General features: G+C 36.0%; 1 protein-coding gene across 6 annotated transcripts in view; it reads left to right on the forward strand.

Moving 5' to 3' along the window:
- vti1a (vesicle transport through interaction with t-SNAREs 1A) overlaps positions 1-20,340 on the forward strand; it is a 133,679-nt gene that overhangs the window by 22,543 nt on the left and 90,796 nt on the right. For 3 of the 6 annotated variants that reach the window (XM_051913952.1, XM_051913950.1, XM_051913953.1), the window contains exons 4-6: positions 669-746; positions 5,733-5,753; positions 12,039-12,123. In XM_051913952.1, coding sequence (XP_051769912.1) covers positions 669-746; positions 5,733-5,753; positions 12,039-12,123 — 184 coding nt within the window. The remainder of the gene's footprint in view (positions 1-668; positions 747-5,732; positions 5,754-12,038; positions 12,124-20,340) is intronic. The other 3 variants (XM_051913955.1, XM_051913951.1, XM_051913956.1) reach the window with 1 other exon arrangement.

Consider the following 20,340-nt stretch of genomic DNA (forward strand, 5'->3'; position numbering starts at 1 on the left):
TCTGAAGTGTTGAGTGTGTGTGTGTGTGTTTTCTTTTTTGGACACGGCATTCTTTCTCCCAACTGTGTAGCGGAGGAGAGACGGGGGAACGAGCCCAAATCTGATGGCACGCCAATCGCGTCGACCTGGGTGATGAATTATTCTCTGTCTAGCTCCCTGGCTTGGTATTATCACAGGGTCTGCCAGAGAACAGGACTGACAGCAGTGACAGCCCCCAGAACACATTTCCCTCTGACAACTGATACTTTCCTAATACGCTCCCTGCCTCTGTCTTGTACTACGGTCCGCTATTCTACACTTTTTATTTATTTAAGTGAAAGGGGGGCTTTTGCTATTGTATCCGAGGGCTCTGGTTCACTCAAGCCACAGTGTCTACACGAACTAGATTACACACACGCACGCGCTTCCTCTCTCTCAACATGCACGCACACACACTCGCTCCAGTATATCACCTGGTGTAAGTATTTTTGTTTCGTTTGTTGATCCAACAGGGGGCTCTCGTGCTTTAGAAATGTGTGATTTTTTTTTTTTTTTTTTTATATGTCAAATGAACTAAAGCTTGTTTTTTTTTTTTTCTGTCTCTTTCTCCCCTTGCCCCTCTTCTTTTTCCCTTCTCGGTCTCTTCACTTTCTCTCTTTTTCCTGTCTCTCAACCTCTTTCCATTGCAGAAAAGGTCACGTATTGCCTACAGTGATGAGGTGCGGAACGAACTCCTGGGGGATGATGCGAGCTCCTCGGAGAATCAGGTAGGGTGTTAATCAGGGGCTGTGCTTTCCCAGTGTGGGTGGCTGCTCGGGGTGAGGACGGGTCAGGGCCACGAGGGGCAGAGAGAGGCAGGCATTGGCACCCAGTCATGCAGAAGCAACACTGTTTAATGCAAAGCTGCCCAATGCTGAATGGGCTTTAGGCACTAACCAGCGTCTGGGCAGCACCAGATTGGGGTAAATTCACGCTTTCTCCCAGCTGTTCACCATCCGCCCAAGTCCTTATTCTTCTAAAAATGACCCCCCCTCCCATCTAAAAAAACTGCTGCTTTCTAAAGATCTTTAAACAGAGGGTGTGGAAAAACTATGTAAATAAAAAAAGGAATGATGGTGGGTATTATTTCACATAATTTTAAGGATATAAAAAGGACGTTGTTAGAATGGATATTAAAATTTTCTTCAGATATTGGCTATAATATATATATATATATATATATATATATATATATATATATATGTGTGTGTGTGTGTGTGTGTATATATATATATATATATATATGTGTGTGTGTGTATGAATGTATGTATGAATGTCCTGTTATTTTTGTTTTTTTTTGTTTATTAATATCACAACATATTTTAGGGTTTGTATACATATACTCTAAAATGGGTATTTAACATTTAGGTTAGGATACAATTTTATCATCTACGCAGTTTTTTTTAAAGCGGACCCCACAATAAGATCCTTTGAATAATTACTGAATTTAATTGTCTTGCTATATTTATCGAATGTGCCACATGTCAACACACACCCCAATCCACAACTGCTAAAGTTTTTTTTTTTTTTTCGTCTTTTCCCCCTTATTAGCATTTCACAGATGACCTTTGCACCACACATCTTACAAACATATGTAGCGTTAGCCGTGATGGGTAATTGATATGCATATTCTCACCAAATTAGTGAGACACAAAAAATGAGTGTGACACTTCATACGAAGTTAATAGTAGAAGTGTCCCTCAAGCTGTCAAACCCACAGCTAGACATTGATGGTTTTATCAAATTCTTGCCAAAGGAATGAAAATTATAACTCGCTTTTGCTTTTTTTTTTTCATTGACTCCCTTCTTGCTTTTATAAAATCAGTTTATGACAAATCATATTATTCGTGTTGTTATTCAAACTGCATTCAGTGACAGCTTCTTTTATCAAAAATAATTATGAATTGTCATGGAAGGCACAATAGCTCATTTGATATGGATTTTTAAGATGCGGGCTTTCATACTTTATTCACTTTAGTTGTGTTTGAACAATAGGACAATAGTTTAAAAGGATTATATTTCAGTTCCTGAAGTTGCTTATTCCTTTTCATATTAGCAATTCTCTAAACACTTAAAGATAATTTGCCTAATAACAAGACATTAGAGACAATAACAAGAGATATGGTTTATGTTAGATTGCAGCCATTGATCTGGTAAATGGATGAAGTGCTTTGGGATGTTGTTATATTTATTGCCTTAGACACAGTCAAGCTCCCTACTCTCTGTCACCTACACTATCAAAATCCTCTTTTCACACAAAGACACGAACAATAAGCAAGAGGTTGAGCAATGCACTAACTATGTATATAAAAATATTTGATTAGATTTGTAATTGTTGTACACACAAATATATATGTGTATGTGTGTGTCTGTGTATATATTATATTATATTATATTATAAACACATTTAATTATTTTTATCCATTTCCTAATTTTTCAAAACAACTTCCAATAGAGTAATATGTACAGATGTTTTATCCCATTTCCCATGAAATAGGAAAATATGATCTCATGGACATTTATGTTCTGTATCAGTTTTACACATGCATTTTAAACATGCATAAACATTCCTTGACGGGAGAAGAAGAACCAGTTTTCTTCCCAATCAGACCTCAGGTGTTGAATTAACTTCATTTCCATTTAAAAAAAAATAGTGAAATAAACTCTGGATGCTAATACAAGACTTGCTGTGAGTGGAGTGGTCGGAACTTCAGGGTTTTTTATCGAGCGAGACAGGACCGATAGAGCAGAGAGGAAAAGATGTAGGGACAGGGGGGTGACTGGGGTGAGTCGGTCAATTTAATTCCTGACGATCTAAAAGAGGTCAGGCTCATTTCATATAGCCCTGGCTGAGCAGATCATTACCAGTCACAAATCTGTTCGTTACATGGCAAGGATTTATAGCTAAGTAAATAGGGAGCCGTCATAAGTTCTGAAAATAGCGTGTTGGCCCTGCGATAATAGCTAAAGGACGGTTTAATAGAGTTCGGCATTTATTCGTTATCTGTATGCGGACAGAGACCGAATTGGCGCTATCGCTCTTTTTTTTAATAATGTGGTGGTCTACCGTTGCACTTTTTTCTTCAACATCCCTCCCCCTACCCTTTCCACCCGAAACACACACATTTTTACCACACACGTACTTGTGAGAGCGCACACACATTTTTTCGCACGCGAATACTCTGCGGAATAGTTTCGATTTCAGACACAGCAGAAGGCATGGCCACGAGAGATTGGGCAGGTTTGAGCCGGCGTGGACCAGATTTTACAGGCTACAAAGGAAGCAGATTACCACTTGTATCGAGTTCCGTATTGGAAAAAAAAATCTTTGTTTGAAAATCCGCTGATTATCATAACAGAAAAATTGCAGCAGTGCAGTTTCGAATAACAACCACATAAAAAAAAAAAACAAAAAAAAAAAAAACGTAGGAATGAACTCATCACAACATAATTAAACAATTTCGCAGAATTTCTTTCAGCTTTTCTTCGATGTTTCTCGAAAAAATGCTTGCGAGTTCAGGTAAAGCAACAAAAGACTGGTTGTCTGGTTTGGTTTAAAGAGGAAAAAAACAGCAGAAAAGAACAACAGCAAGCTTAAAATCTTCCTGATTCTCTTGGTAAATCCTCGGCGAGGGCTCGCAATCGTCCAAGCAGCACAAATATGATAGAACAAGGTTTGTTTGGTGTTCATTGAGCAGTTTGCAGGGTTGTGTTTAGCTCGGGTGGGCTCACAGCAAACCTAAACAGCCACTTCTATAGTGTATTCACAAACTTTGGCCTTTTGAATAATGCAGGCGACGTGAGGAAGCTACCTCAAAAATCAGCAGCTCGGAGTTGCAATTTGCCCCTACTTATTTCTTGTTTCTGGCTGTATATTCTTTGTGATTGTGAACTTAATTTTTTTCCTACTAAATAGTGAAGACTTTACAATTGTAATTTAATTGCTTTTCATTTAATTTAATTCATGTAATGTTCTTTTTTTTTTTTTTTTTTTTAATCTTTTTCTTTGTTTGTTTTGTTACCATGGCATGATCATGGTGCTGTTAATATGTCTGTAAAATAACTTTTTATTTTTTTTTAGCACATAATCCCAATTATTTAACACTTTAATTCATTTTTTTTATATTATATTTATTTTTATATTTTATTTTTAATATTTGATTATATTTTATTTCTTATATTTTTATACCTGTTTTTATTTTTAAACTGAGGTCATTTAATTTAATTTTCATTCATTTTATTTATAAAGCACTTTATAACTGCATATGCAGACAGTACAGACTGTACAGTCAACATACAAACTCATAAAATGCAACACAAGTGAATTGTTTTTTGCTTATAGTGTACAATTAATAGTTAAATTCTTATTAACATGTTTTTTTAAGTCCTCATCCTCCTATTTTATTTTATTTTATTTTATTTTACTTATTTTGTTGCAAAAGGTGCTTTGTTATATCAGAAACGTTTCATCCTAGATTTAATGATGTGCTTCAAATTGAGCTGCAACCGTAGCTTTGCTGCAACCGACAGCGGCCACCACCACAGTTTAACATCACGCCCATAGATTCAGCCTTTTGAGTTAGGTATTAAGTTTATAATTTATGATCCAAGTTCTGTCTCTTTTCTGATATGATGGCGAATGATTTAAAAATAGTGAAATTCAAAATGACCAGCGCACACAAAAAGAGATGAGAGGCCTTTAATAATGGCCCAGAGCTTCCCCTTAGATCTGCTAACCTTTAATCTCTGGCAAGAAATGGAGATTAAAAAATCACCTGCAACGGCTGACAAATTAAGAAACTTGTCCTTCCCCTCCTCTTCTGAATATGTTGTGCGCTGCTGATAAGCAACTTACCTTTTGCAGAGAATGCTCGTGTTAAATAAAGAGGCTGTAATGAAGAGCTGCTTTAAATGCTTAATGTACTTAAGTTTAAATTAGAGACCGTTCAAGGGCCACTAAGTGCACGGCAAGACATGCATTCTCTGTTTTGCTAGTTTTAATATGCGATTCCCTTTTATCAAAAATGAATACCCCATGAATGCGATTTCTTTTTTTTGTTCCATGATAGGTTGAGATGCTTGGCTTTATGTTTATGTATATACATTTGTCCCTCCTGGGCCTAATGCATTATACACTTGACAGTGATAGCGAGTCAGAAGTGATGGGCACATCCTGTAATAATAAAAAGGGAGCATTGCTTGGTGTCACTTTCTGTTTCTTAGCCCAGAAGTAGGAATCCTGCAGAGTTGTTGTTAAAGAGCCTAAATCCTCAAAGCATCCATCCTTACTGTACGCAATCTGTATTATCCTACTGTACCTACTGAAACGCTAGTGTTTTTTCCTCCCTTATGCCATATCAAGTGCTGTGATGTGACTGTTTCTTTCCCCCTCTTCCTTGATGATGATAGTTTAGACGTCGTGAGTTGAGAAATCCATTCCCAGTCTCTTTGTTTAATGTGACAGCACGAGAACTTGATCTTTGTTTGTTCAAAAAAGTCGGCATGAGTCTCGTGTTTAGCTTCTTTTAATGTGTTTGTCTGTGATTTCTAAATGCTAAACATGCAAACAGATAAATCGTCAAGGTTAATTCTGTACCCAGCCGCATGACTGATCTGCTTCCTGCCATGTCTCGGCTTTTTATCTATCTCTCTCACTCTCTTTCTCCCTCCTTCTCTTTTTCTCCCTCCCTCTATTTTGTGCCTTCATGTGGCAGCTGATAAAGTTACGTGAAGAGGTAAGTGCTGCTCTTCCTTCCCGTTTTGGTCCTCTCTTTTTCCCGTGGATCCTTCATTCATTTTCCCACTTCGTCAGAATAAAAAGGCCTAATCTGATTTTAAAGTCTCTTTTGATTGAGCTCAAAATGAGGCTCATTTTTACATACTGCTCTATGAGGAACTGAATCAAAGCTGTTTCACACCAAACCTTAAAAGATTTAATCAGCTTGTCAAAACATTCACCCAATATGAAAACGCAATGAGAATGCTGTTGTAATAAAAAGGGAGGGGGAGACCTGGATAAGCTTTTATTCTCTTTTAGTGATGGGTCACGATGGTCAACTATTCGTTCAACACTAGTCGATTAGTGAGGTTGATTTTATTTATTTATTTATTTATTTATTTTTGTAAACTTTGATATTTTTAGAGGCAGTGTTTTCATTAGAAATCTGAACGTTAGCTGTTAAGTAGTTTGCATGGTAAAAAAAATGTATTTTGCTGTTACTGATGCCGTTTTTTAAACACCTCACGTCATAAACACTGATTTAGTTATAAATCATTTCATTTTTCACTGTTTCATTGCATTGTTTTTGAACACAAAGATGCATCTTATGTGGCCGATATATTAAATTCGATGTTGTTTTGTTTTAAGTTTTTAAAATAAAACACTAAAAACAAGTTATATGTTTTTTTTTTTTTTAAAGAAATTGACTTTTTTTTTATTAGCAAGGACGCATTAAATTGATTAAATCTTTTGTAGTATTATAAATCACTTTTGATCAAAGAATTCTGAAACCAAAAATTTAAGCAGCATAAGAGTTTTCAATGTTGATAGAATTAAAAAAATGTTACTTGAGCACCAAATTATAAAGAATGATTTTTGAAGTATCATGTTAGACTAAAGAATATTCAGCAAATTGAAAATTCAGCATTGCCATCATAGGAATAAATTACATTTTTTAAATAGAAAACAGCTATTTTAAATTGTAATAACATTTCACAATATTACTTGATTATACTGTATTTTTGGTCAAATAAATGCAGTCTTAGTTAGCATAAGAGATTTCTTTAACAAAACATTAAAATCTTACTGACCCCAAACTTTAGAACAATATGCTATAAGCTAATTTCTCCTATTTGTACGTTTAGATCACCTTTGTAATATGTTTTATAGAGCATCTTAAGACAGATTAGTCAACTGATCATTCACCAATGTATCAATATCGAAAATAAGTAGTAATTTGCTCACTTTATACAGCAGGAATACCGAACTTTATTTATCTGTTCAATTACTCTTTTAACTTCTAAACTTTGTCATTTACAACATGTAAAACGAACCGTGTTTCAGTCTTTATCACTTTTTGGGGCAGTTTTTGCTGCTATTTTATTAGCACACATGGCTCTAAATATAACAGACTTGTGAATTTACAGCTAACTGCGGAGATCTCTTTGTGCAACGTTAGGAAGCAGCCCAAAGTCGTTTCCCCCATTCGGCGGATGAGAATACAATAGCCTGCCTTTTAGTCTGAGATAAGGGGACAATTTGTAATGTCTTTTTGTATTTGTAGCATTCATCTGACTTGGAAGTGAACATGTATGTGGATTACGGCAAAAAGGCTGTTGTCTCGATCTGTGTGTACTTGTGTGTGTGCATTTGCTTGCTGGTATCTTCATCTCCTGTCTAGGGTTGTGAGTGTGTGTGTGTGTGTGTGTGTGTGTGTTTTGTTGTTTAGACTTGGGATTCCCCTATTCATAGACACATGCATACACACACAGACTACAATATCTGAAGATCTTCATTCATAAAGGAAGCCTCCTCTCAGTGGAGGACTGGATAGCACTGCATCATGCTTCTTCCTCCCTTTGTAAAGATGTTGTTTAGTAAGTGATTGCTTATCTTTGAAGATAACACTATTTACTATGCAAATTTCTGATCCTTTCTATCTTGAAGAATTCGTAAAGATGCATTAAATATTTATGGATTGAAAAATGAAAAACCTTATCTTCCCTTCTGTCATCTTAAGAAAATAATATGACACTTGCATCATTTTACTAATTCATTACTACTGTAAGTATGTGTCATCCTGTTATGTACTGTAAAAAATAACAACACACATTCAAGAATAATGATCTAAAGTAGCTTATAATTTTCTTTACTCTTCCCCATCTCAAAGCTACACCAGAAATGTTCAAGTAAACAATAACAGAGCAGGCAGTGTCATGCTAGAAGATCCTCTTAGCTCATATAAGAAAAGAAATTCAGCAATGCTTCTGGTTTGGGGGATCTTTGTAGACTCCTGTGTCTGTGTTTGTGTGAACATCAGTATATTGTTTAGATTTCTTCACTCGCTATTGCTGAATAATCCCATTTGTAGAGCCACACCACCATCCTGCATTTATAATTTACAGCCTCTCACAGTTCTCCATTCTTTGCTACCTTGACTTGTGTGTTTCTACTTTTTTTTGTTATTGTTTTTCCCACATGACCAAACAAAATGGGAATATAGCATTTTTTTCAGCCTTGGGTCAGAAGATACCTTTAGTGGGTTCAACCGCCCTTGTTTTTACCCCAGAATGTGTAGCTTTTAAATCATATTTTTTTTCGTTCTCCCATTTTACTGAATTTGAATCAAAGCCTGTGTAGCTTATACACACTTAGCCTGCTTTTTAAAACTGTACTTTTCCTCAGCTGGAAAACATGTTTAAATATTTAGCACCCTTATTCACAGCTGTTTGACACTTGTAATTCCTTTTCTTACAAGTCCCAAACAAACGGTGGAGAAGATCACATAGTCAGTCTGAATCATAGCTGTCATCATTATTCACTTTGACTATACCACCCCCCCCCTCCCCATTTGAAATAATAAGGAATCATCAAAACTTTTGAAAATTGCGATTGTAAGCGCTCGTGTTTGATATTGAAAAAAAGGGAGAGAGAAGGGAAGACAATTCTTTTGAGTCGCATTCGCATTGTTCCTGGGTTCCACGTTAATAACTTACAACTGAAGTGCGGTTCTTCACGAAAGGTAAAAAAAATGGCGAAGAAAGAAAAAAATGCAAAAAAAAAAAAAAAAACTCGTTTATAGTATCTAAGAACGTCTTTGTTGAAAAAGTAGGTGTCAGATAAAAAGGCATACATGCTTTGGCACAAATGAGAAGGGGCGCGCGCAGAGGCGGTCGCAGGCGCACCAATATTTATCATGCCCTCTTTAAAAGAAGCTTCTGTTGAACTCCATAAGACCAAAAAAGAGAGACAATTTTGACAGTCATGCAGCTCTAATAGTGAATAAATGAAGAAAAAAAGGAGCTTTCTTTTATTCAGGTCAGTTTGGTCTATGAGAGTGAGTGATATGCATCCAGGGCTTTTTGTTTTAAATATCTGAACTGAAATGCTGTGTCTAATGTGCTTTGAACTCCTTGCGGATGCATTTGGATCTACACGTTGGACTTCTATCGAAAACAAATTTGCAGTAGCAAGGTAATTCATTGTGATAGCTGATTCTTTCACGTTTTCAGGAAGTCAGTGTTGTCGTCACCGCACCTACGTGGCCACCTTCGTTGTTACCTCAGTGTGTGTCACCCCTATTCCCCCGCACCCCACACACTCGCACAATAGACATCAACACCCCCCCCCCCCCCCCTCGGAAAAATAGACCGACTGAGGGAGTGAGAATGAGCGAGGGAGAGAAATTCAAGAAAAAGCTTTGAAGTGGCTTTCCGGCGCGCGAGTCTGCTGGCCGTCTCCCCGAGACGTGTCACCTTTGCCGAGAGGGAATAGGAAATCACGTTTCGAATGGTAATGATAACATACTAATCACTTGAGCTCTTTGAAGACGGGGGAGCGAGCTACTCTGTCAGTATCCCTGGCTGCCTTGTGCTTCCAGGCACACAGGCACATCCCTGGTCTAGGTGTATTAGTTTAAGCGGTGCATGTCAATACGTCCCCTCCATCTCAGCTGATCCAGAGGGGCTCATTAGGCAGAGATGGCTCCCTTTTCCCCATACGCACTCCCACCCCCGTTCTCTCCTCTTTCTCTCTTTCTCTCTCTCCCTCCCTCTATCTCCCACTAACACCCCCTCCCTTAAACTATTAAAAAGTATTTCAGCTATTTTAAATGACATCTGTCAACTGAGAGGAGGAGAAGAAAAAAAAAGTTCAGACACAGTTTTTTTTTTTCTCCCTCTTTCCCTTCTCTGTGATTGTCAAACTTTGAAAAGTGGGATGTCGTCTATTTTTCATTTCATTTCCTTGGAGTGATTAGCCGCTATATATTTTGACAGCTTAACTAGAACTGGAAACTCGTTTCTCTCTCTTTTTTCCCCTCTGTCTTTATTCTTTCTGTGCATGTAAATAGGAATAAAGGTTAACATCCTTTAGAAATATAGTTACCTCTCTCTGTTTTGTATTTAAAAATGGAAATGCAGTGGTCTAATTCAGTGTTCACAGTCATAAATTGTATGGCTTATCAGAAAATGGGTGTGTGAATTGTGGTGGATGATTCTTAGCCCTGTTTTCAGTATCTACAGTGGAGTTCAAAAGTTTGAGACTTCAGAGTTTTAAGAAAGTTGATTGTGCCAAATTTTAAACAAAGAATTGGTATGATGTGAAATGAATTAGAAATATTGCAGATTCAATTGATTGAACAAGTCAGTAATGTAATAAGTATAGATTTGTGACATTGATCATGGGAACTTCTTTGTACGGTTGATGTTCTTCTGTTGAAGCACAAGATGCTCTTTGGGTCATTCTCAAATGCTGGATCACATGATCATCAGGTTTTAAGAAAAAAAAAAAAAAAAAAGGAACAAACCAAATACAAAGACATTCTGAAATTGCTTAAATTGCAGTGAATTAGTAATGAAAAACCTTAAATTAAATTAGGAAAACGCAAAATAAAAGCATGTTCACAAGTGAACTTTTGGACCCCACTGTATGTTATTTTTAGCACTTGTAAATTTACATATGTATAAGATTTCTTTCGACATAAAATCTGTTTCTTTCTACATAAAATATTATTTCTAGCGCAGTATTGTGTGTGTGTGTGTGTGTGTGTGTGTACGCGCATATACTACAGTTCAAAAGTTTGGGGTCACTAAGATTCTTACATTTTTTTTTGACAGGATTTTATTTTTTTATGACTTTTATTCAGCAGGGATGCATTAAATTGATCAAAAGTGACAGTAAAGGCATTTATAATGTTAAAAAGATTTCTATTTCAAATAAATGCTGTTCTTTTGAAATTTATATTCATTAAAGGATACTGTAAAAAATTTATTACGCTTTCCACAAAAAATATTAAGCAGCACAACTGTTTTCAACTGTGATAATATCAAGAAATCAGCATATTAGAATGGTTTCTGAAGGATCATGTGACACTGAAGACTGGAGTAATGCCTGCTGAATATTCAGCTTTGCCATCACAGGAATAAATTACATTTTAAAATATATTAATATTTTATTATATTTAATGTTTATTTAATATTTTCTGTATTAAAATAGAAAATGTTATTTGTATTGTAATTGTTATTTTGCTGTTTTTAATATTGTGTTATTTTGTATTATCATAAGATAATGAGTCTGAGACCACTTCATTTGAAGGTCATATACGTAAATGCTGTTGATGATGTGCAATATTAATCACATCTCTTGGCCATGTCTATTTTCGTCTTACATATATATGACTTTAGACTTTGTACATCTGCAACTCAACACAGGGCATACCAACCTTTCCTTGAAAAAGTGTACATGCCTCGTTGGTTTGCATTATTTTGACTGACCCCTAAAACATCCAAACTGCACTGTAGAGAAACCAGTGTTGTAGAGTGTCAGCATACATAACAAATAAAAAACTTAGTGTAAAGAGGTTCATGGTGGCATCCTGAACTTATCAGACTGACAGATCCTGGGTAATCTGAAGCAGCATTTGAAAATATATTGCAGCTCAATTAACCATCCCTCCCATGCTAATCTTTGCCCTGGTTCTAAATGTGAGCTAATGAGATCTGGCAACACCTTCAGAACAAAGCCACTGCAAAAAGGAAGTCTCAATTAAAAAGAAAGGAAAGGTGTTAGATTGGAGCTCCGTCCTTTTTTGCTTTAGAATTTGCACGAAGATCAGTCCAATTTGTTATGAAATCTCGTAATTAGATGTTCTTGAATCAATGTATATGTTAAATTAAAACTAAGTGGTCTATACCCTTTTGTCTTAGTGTGCCTATTATTGTGTTGAAAAATGTCTCTGTAAATAATGTCCCAATTCTCAATCACTCTCATTGTTTTCTTTCCGTCTGTGGTTTGTTTTCAGAGAGCACATCTGTTGGACAACACAGAGAGGCTGGAAAGGTCATCTCGGAGGCTGGAAGCTGGCTACCAGATAGCAGTAGAAACCGGTAGGCATTCTGGGTAGGGGGGTGAGCGACAGAAAATTGTCTCGCTCGTATGCGTGCTAAAAAGAGAGAGAGTTGGAAAAAAAAACGCCTTGACGACTGGTGACATTTTCAGGAGCACATCAAAGAGAAGCAAGGGAGAGAAAGGTGTAGAGCAGCAGCCGCAGTGCTGTTAGGCTCACACAAAACACACCGCCTTATTTCCATTCACCTACCTGTGTGTGTGTGTGAGAGAGAGAGAGAGAGAGAAAGAGTTTTTAATATGGGTACCAAATGATGGCGTGTCGACTAGAATAAACAACAACAGCCTGCCTCCACCGTCCTGCAATTCTTCAAGCTAAATAAAGACAGAGATCTTTTAATAAACTGATTTCTAAATAAAGCACCCTCGACGTCACCCGATTCACACCTGTCTGAAGGTTAGTTTTCATCTTTAAATACAAGAAAATGAACTAATTTAGATCTGAAATAGATTAAATCAGCAGGCATCTTTTTTTTTTTTTTGCCTGACTGTCAACGTGTTGTTGAAGTAGAGTGTATTCCTCAGAGACGTATCAAAGCTCGTTCTTCAAGAAGCTACTGGCTTTCTTTGGCTTCTGCCTTAGTTTTGAAAAGTTTGTTAATTTACACTATAATGGTAGGGTGGCTTGTGCGCCACGTCGACACAGTTAATAATTCAAATCAAGAAAGGGTTGCACAGACCACTGGCGTTTGATGTCTCGCAAGAACAACTCACAAATTCATAAATGCAATCTGCATCCTCTGCTGAAAAATTTAGTTTCATTTATTTTGGATCCTCTCAAGCCCGTGCTTGGTATTTTCTTTCCTTCCCTGCATAATTTTATATATATATATATATATATATAATATATATATTCAGTTCATCGAATGAAGGCCTTTTGTTTTTCTGCTATTCAGACATATTTTTTTACTTATGTCTGCCCAATTGAATTGCCTGCTTTTCTAGTAGTTACCAAAGCAGAAGCACTCCAACGGCAGGATCAGACCCCCTGTGAGAGGAGTTTTTCCCCCATAAAGGACGGCTTCTGCCCATGAGACCCGTCACAATACCACACCGCTCAGTGTGGGAGCCGCAAACGCAGAACAATGTCTGTTTACTCAGCCCTTCTCTAACCGCGTTAAAGCGCAACTCGGCCTGTGCGTCTCACTCCTGTGATCCTAATCCCTGACCCCCGTACCCCACCGACCACCCCAACACTCGCGTACACACACACCTGCATCTTAAAAGCGTAGCGGCAGGTAGTCCTAAACTGAAGTGGCCCAAGAAGGACAAACCTTATACTTTTGGGATTTGGGCACAGCAACTGTGCGGGAAATGCACAGAGACGGGGTAAACACGGGCCCGCTTCGGTGGCTGTTGAGGAGCTGCAGGGATAGATGCGCTTTGTTTGGGTTGCGGCGGTGACCCTCGCTCCCCGTGTCACACTGAGGCAGATCAGCCAGTTTATAAACCGTGTGTTAAAATTCACTCGAGCGGCAAACCACACCTGCTACAGCGCTGGCTATCGAGCGCCTTCGGGTTTCTGATATCCTGTAATAAAAAAATAAAAAAATAATCGAAATATTATAGAAAATAAATTGTTATATATAATAATATTTTATAGAGGTTTTCTATTTTATAAAATAATAATATAATTAGATATTTTATATAATGTTTTAGATTTGCTTGTTTTTATTTAGTTTGTTAAAAAATGTTTGCTTTATGCTTTTACTATAAGATTTTAAATGTATTGTCTTTGTATACTTTGTGTATACTTTCTACACTATTTATATATTTATATTGTATTATTTTTGTTGCTTTAAATATAAAATATTATATATGAAATGTATTTAAATGTTCCACACACGCATACACACACACACACACACATATACATATATATACACATGCATTTATATACATATGTATGTATAATGTGTGTGTATGTATGTATGTATGTATATATATATATATATATATATATATATATATATATATATATATATATATATATTGTTGTTATATACACACACATACTTTTTTATGTTTAAAGTCGTAAAATAATAGCATTAAGTAAAAATAATATCAGTATATAAATAATAATATCAATGGTATAAAAAATAGCAAATTACTATATATACTGTACAGTTATGCTCACATTTACTTTAATAACTGTTTAACCGCTAGTTTAATCTATGCGCAATATTGCTTAAGATTTAATTGTTTCATCAATTAATTTGCAATTTCTGTTCATTTGTAATTCATATTTTCAAGTTTCACTAGAAGAACATATTTAGGTTTGAAACATTTCAAACCTTTTTTTCGTATTGACCAAATTATTTATTTTTCATCAAGGATGATTTGTCAAATTTGTTTTACACTGAATTCTTAGATTTTTATATATATATATATATATATATATATATATATATAATGCAAAAATCTCCTGGGATTTTAGTAAAATAGGGCAGATCCTCCATATTGTGTTTTTTTTTTTTTTTTGTATGTAATTTGAATCAGATAGCGTCGGTGAGGACCTGTTCGTCTGTGTTTGTGTGATTATTATTATTATTTATTTTTTAAATTTTTTTAAGGGTGATTTAGTCTGTGATGCATTCAGTCCATAAGCAACAGCATGTCAGGAGCACTCCAGGCCCTCTGAGAGATATTGAGAGTGCTCTCTGGACATGCAGAGCTTTTTACCAAACTGTTTGTCTCATGAATAAAGTATGGGTCTTCATTAGGAGAGGGCACCCACTTTAAAGCTGCCTGAACCAGAGGCACGCCGGCCTGAAGAGAGCCTGGAGTACAGTAGGAGGGAGCAAAGCAGCCAATTTAAAGGCATTTAAATCAGAGATGTCCCAGAGCCCACGAGCGTTAACTAAACCTTAATCAAAGAAGTGCCCGGCTGTTTATAAAAGCCAAGGAAGTGTTTTTTTTTTTTTTTAATGGTGGAAAATAAAATACCTAAGGGTGTAATTCTGTTGTTTGCAGTAAGATTTGGGATAGGTGAAGGATTTCTGAAGATTTAGTCACCCTAAGAAAACAATTTAATTGCAGACAGTTTATGGAATGACCTCAAAATCTATTAATTAATCAAAATGAGTTTTAACGGAGTGTCCAATATAAACAAACAAGCCGAGAGAAACAGTGTCCGTAAGGAGCAGAGCGGTGGCCTTTGAATACACAGCAGCCGCTGCGGCAGCGGATCGATGGGGCAAAATGAAACCAGCTCATTAGGGATTGATTTCAGCAGTGTTTAGATAAGCAGAGTGGGTCGGGGCCTGGCCCCTGGGGCCCTCACCAGGGCCCAAAGTTCACGCAGAGCCAGGTAGAGAGTGTCTCTGCAGGCCATCATCTTTATTAGCACCCAGATAAGCTGATTAGGCCTTGTCAATCAAAGGTGCCAATGACTCAATCGAGAGGCCCTTCTTTTCTTTCTCTCTCTCTTTCCTTTTTTCTCTTTTTCTTTTTTTTGTGATAAATCATTGAAGCGACCAACAAAGCAGTAGCCATGGCGGCTAAGCTAAGCAGCCCTGCAGTTGTCACCAAGGCAGACGACGCAAAGACCCTGTGATGATGTGACGACTGTATTAAAGAGTACATCAATTTGTTTGAGAGCGGTTTGATTTTTTTCTGCAGTGGTATTAAAAGAGCATTCGAGGGGGGAGAGTCGTCATTGTCGTCGAAGGCTTTACGGAGAAGCCGAGCGCGCCCCCGATAGAAATAAATAACGAAATAAATGATCGAATGAAGAAATAAATAAATATGTTTTGTAAACATGAAGAAACACTGCTCCTTTTGAGTGCGAGCACGGCTTTAAGACATGCTGTGTCAGTCCATGGGTGTCAGAGTGTCCCAGTAACAGACACGCGATTGTCTCCGTCTCTCCGTTTCACTCCCTCTAGCTCTTTTTCTTTCTCCTCCATGTTATCGTTCTTTCATTTTCTTTCCTTCATCCCTCTCCTCCAGTCTTTCTGGTTGTTTTCTGCCATTTTATGAAACTGATAACTTTAAATGGATTTCCCTTTTTTCTTTGTGTTCATGGCTTTTTCTTCTGAAGCACATCATTTAGACATTAGTTGTTATTATGAAGTATCAATAATAATAGTAATAATGATAATAATAGTTATAACAGCAACAAATTTAAAATGTCTAAATTATTTAAAAATGTCAACATGGAACTTAATGCATTCAGTTATTTACTGAAAAGTTGTTTTTATTTTAAATAATATTTTCAATAATCTCTAAAAATAATATTTAGTTATATAATATAAAATAAAAAAATATAATATAAAAAATATTCTGTTATTATTAAATAATATGTTGAATAATATTTTCAACTAAAATAATATATTTAGGATATTTAGTTATATCATATAAATATATATAACAACAACAACAATAAATGAATTTAGAGCTGTTTTATGCAGGGTAAATTTAGGTAGGTTAATGAAAAATGTTGAAATGAAATGGAATGCGTTCAATAATGTACTGAAAAGTTACTGTTGTTAAATAATATTTTGAATAATCTCTAAATTTATGTATTTAGAATATTTAGTTATATTATATAAAGTTATAATAATAATAATAATAAATGAATTTAGAGCTGTTTTATGCTGGATACATTTTAAATAAGATATCAGTGTTTATATCAAACTATATTCTATTTGCTGTACAAGTAATATCTCCTCTGTAAGTAATTGTTTCATTGCCTTTCGTTATTTATTTCAGAGTGGCTGTTCCAGTTGATTTCCTTCATTGTATAGTCGTGTTTAAAGTTTCAGCACATCGCTACTGTTCTCTCTTTAATGAGGACAATTTGGTGAAGTGGATTTCCTCGAGGTATAGCATACCAAATAACTTGGGTTTTTGTAGTTTGCTGAAATCTGAATGCTGTATTGTGTTTCAAAAAGAATATGCCGTTATTTGATAATTGTTTGATTCATGGAGCAGAGCCACAAGAGTTAAATATTTCAATAGCAGAGTTTGCAGATATGCAGAAAGGAGAACTTAGCTAGAGTGGATTTTCTAAAGACAATGGTGGGTTTTTGTGTTGTAATGAGGGCATTTCCTCATCGAAAATGTATGATTTTTTTGGCTACAACTTAGGCCTGTACTTTAGAAGTTTGAACTTATGTTAGAGCTTATTAACTATGAATACACAATGTAAACCATTGATTCAAAGAAATATGTATATAAGAGATGGGGTGTGTGAGTGCAATATAAGGTTTTCGACTCCGTAAATCTACCTACGGGTGAGCTGTTTATCGCGAAACCCCCCGGCGGATGAAAGGCGATGTAATAATGATTTTTTTTCTCTCCTAATCGGGCCTTGTCAGCGAGGCGTCTTATCGTGGAGAGGAAAATGACACCGATACTATCGAAGAGCCCAGAGTCCAAGTTTGTGTCGCTCCCCCCCAATCACGCCGGACCCGGCCTCGCCGTATCTAGCGCCGCCACAAACGGCAAGCGGCGCTTTTTTCATCTGGACTTCAAAAACGGTCCCCGTCATTAAAATTGCACCCGCGTTCGGCTGCAGGGATCAGCCGCTCCAGAGCGAAAATGGGATGTGGGAGAGGAGGCTCGCTAAATGTGCTAATTCTGTCCTCACATGTTTACGGCTTAATTTTAATCGGTTTGAGCGAGGGAGGAGGGAGGGGTTGTTGAGGGGGGTGAAAAAAAAAAAAAAGCCTCACATTGCAATAAATCGCCATTATCTTTGACACCGAAGGACTCAGCTGTTCCAAGGATTTTGGGGTCTGTGTGCAACAGTATTATATGGAGACACACAAAAGTGTTTACGCTTGAATTGCGGTGGCCGAGGTGCACTCACTGATTTCAGCTCGTCTAGACAAAGGGCCGAACTTTCACAATGGCAAAGCCAGGCTCTTAATGCAAGAGCTGAACCAACAAACTTGACTAGATGGTGTGTTTGTGTTCGCATCTATCTGTCTCCGGGATAGAGAGTGCAGGTGTTGACTTGTTGATGTATTCTAATCGGTATTACAATGTTTGCTCATGTTAAGTGCGATCATTGACTGTTGAGTCGCCTAACACATTTTGAGAGGTTTTTTTTCCATTGGGGTGATGGGGAGCAGATCCATTTTTCTAGATAAACTATTGAGTGACAGAACGAGAGGTAAGCTTCCCCAATGCATCTTTTGAATAAGCCTCTCCAGCAACACTTGCCACCAGCTAGATACATCAAAATCTACAATATCCTCAGGATTGAGTTCAAACTAAAGTATGAGGAGAGCAGAATAAGTTTAATTTGTATGGTTGAAACCCAGGAAAGAGTAAATAATATAAATATGTAGGAAAAATATGTGGAGGCAATTACAGGTCATAACATAAAATTAATGGTAACACTCTACATTACAGTATCTATGATTTGCATATTACTTAATTCTATAATATTTTAAATTATTTTCTATTTTAATTAAATTATTATTGTTGTTAAGTACATGTACTTCATTATTATTTCTGTATTTACTATTTACTACTGAAATGGACATTAGAGCACTGTAATGTAAAATGTGACCAGTCTTATTTTTTTTTCTAATATTAATGCCGCAAAATATATTTGAAGTAACTTGTTGTGAGAAAGGTAGAGAGAGAGAGAGAGAGAGACAAAAAATGCATTTTAATTTCAGATCATATGTGTCTATTTATATCAGACGCACACAAACAGTCTTTCATTGACCTTTGGTTGACGGAGAGAGAGTGAAAGAGGGCACTCGAGCTGGATGGCGTTAAATAAAACTGTTTTGGAAGGAAATGGAAGACAAAAGCGAATACCCAGGACCCCCATGGGCGCTTCCTCATCGGCCGCTTTAAAGAGCTGGCACATCTGAGGCGCCGCAATATCAAAAAGCAGAGAGAAAAAGTGAAATGAAGTAAAAGGAAAAGTGGAGAGGGGGGAAGAGAGAGTGGCAGTACCTTGTCACTGCGGAATGAGGATCATAAACGGTAATTGTGTGATGGGAGTGACACGCTGATGACAGCAGATTGATGGCAGTTGAAAAGCGAGCGTAATTCACTAAGGAGTCGCAGAGAGTTGGGTGGCTGAGATTAAGAGAGGAAACTAGTCAGACTGAGCTCTGAAAACACAGGCAGAGTGGGTACAAGAGGGCAGCGTTTAAGGCTTCACTTGTGCTTCCAGTTTTGTAGGTTCTCGCTTTATGTCTCTCAGTGCATCGGACCAGAAACAGCCCTACTCAGAGTATACCGCATTATTATGAAAATGTTAGTTGTTTTTTGTGGAAAATATTTCTTCTAACCCTGATAAATTATTTTTACAATGCTAAACATTTGGATTTTAGTCATTATAATAAAAATGCCAAACTTTTGTTTAGATGCAGGAATAGATCCATGAAAGCCAAAAACTCACATTAGGGGAATAATAATAATAATAATAATAATAATAATAATAATTTAATAATAATAATAATAATAATAAATTAATAAATAAATAAAAACTGGTTTGCTTTTGCTGAGCAATAAGATTTAAAATTTGAAACTAAAAATTTAATCATTAGGTTTATTATATCTCTAAATTTCTAAATTCTTTAATATAATATTATTTCATTTATTTATTCTGATACTTTTATTATATAAAATTAGATTTATATTACAATGTAATTACTATGCAATTTATTAAAAGTGTAATTATTACAGTAATTTAATTTATTAAATATAACTTATATTTAAATATAATTTGAAATATAATTAATTACAATTATTTTTTATTTATTTTGGAGCAGTGGAAACAATAGAAAAAGTCCTGCATGTTGTTGTGACAATCAAATCTTTATAGCAACAGTTAAAATAAAGACATATTTCAACTTTGAATATTTCAATTATAAAGTATTATTTTATTATAATTATAGTGATAAATATTTAATTTTTCAGCAGTGGAAAAAAATCAAATATCAAATATTTTGCAACATTTTGTTCAAACATTTTTTTCCATATTGAGCAACAGTGTATTTTTCAGTCACTTTAGATGTCATTCAATGTTAAAACAGTCAGTCTTACTTTTTATTATCAACTTAATAGCTGTTAATAACAATATTGGCTTCATCATCATAAGTTTGAACAGCTGCTGGACCTGCTTTGTTATGGATAGTTAACCCAGCACAGATAATCTTATTTGTTTTCAGATTAAATATAGCTCAATGTGTGACGCTTAGTGCATCATCTCAACGCTGACCACC

The sequence above is a fragment of the Ctenopharyngodon idella genome, chromosome 12, assembly GCF_019924925.1.
Source record: "Ctenopharyngodon idella isolate HZGC_01 chromosome 12, HZGC01, whole genome shotgun sequence".
NCBI classification, from domain to species: domain Eukaryota; kingdom Metazoa; phylum Chordata; class Actinopteri; order Cypriniformes; family Xenocyprididae; genus Ctenopharyngodon; species Ctenopharyngodon idella.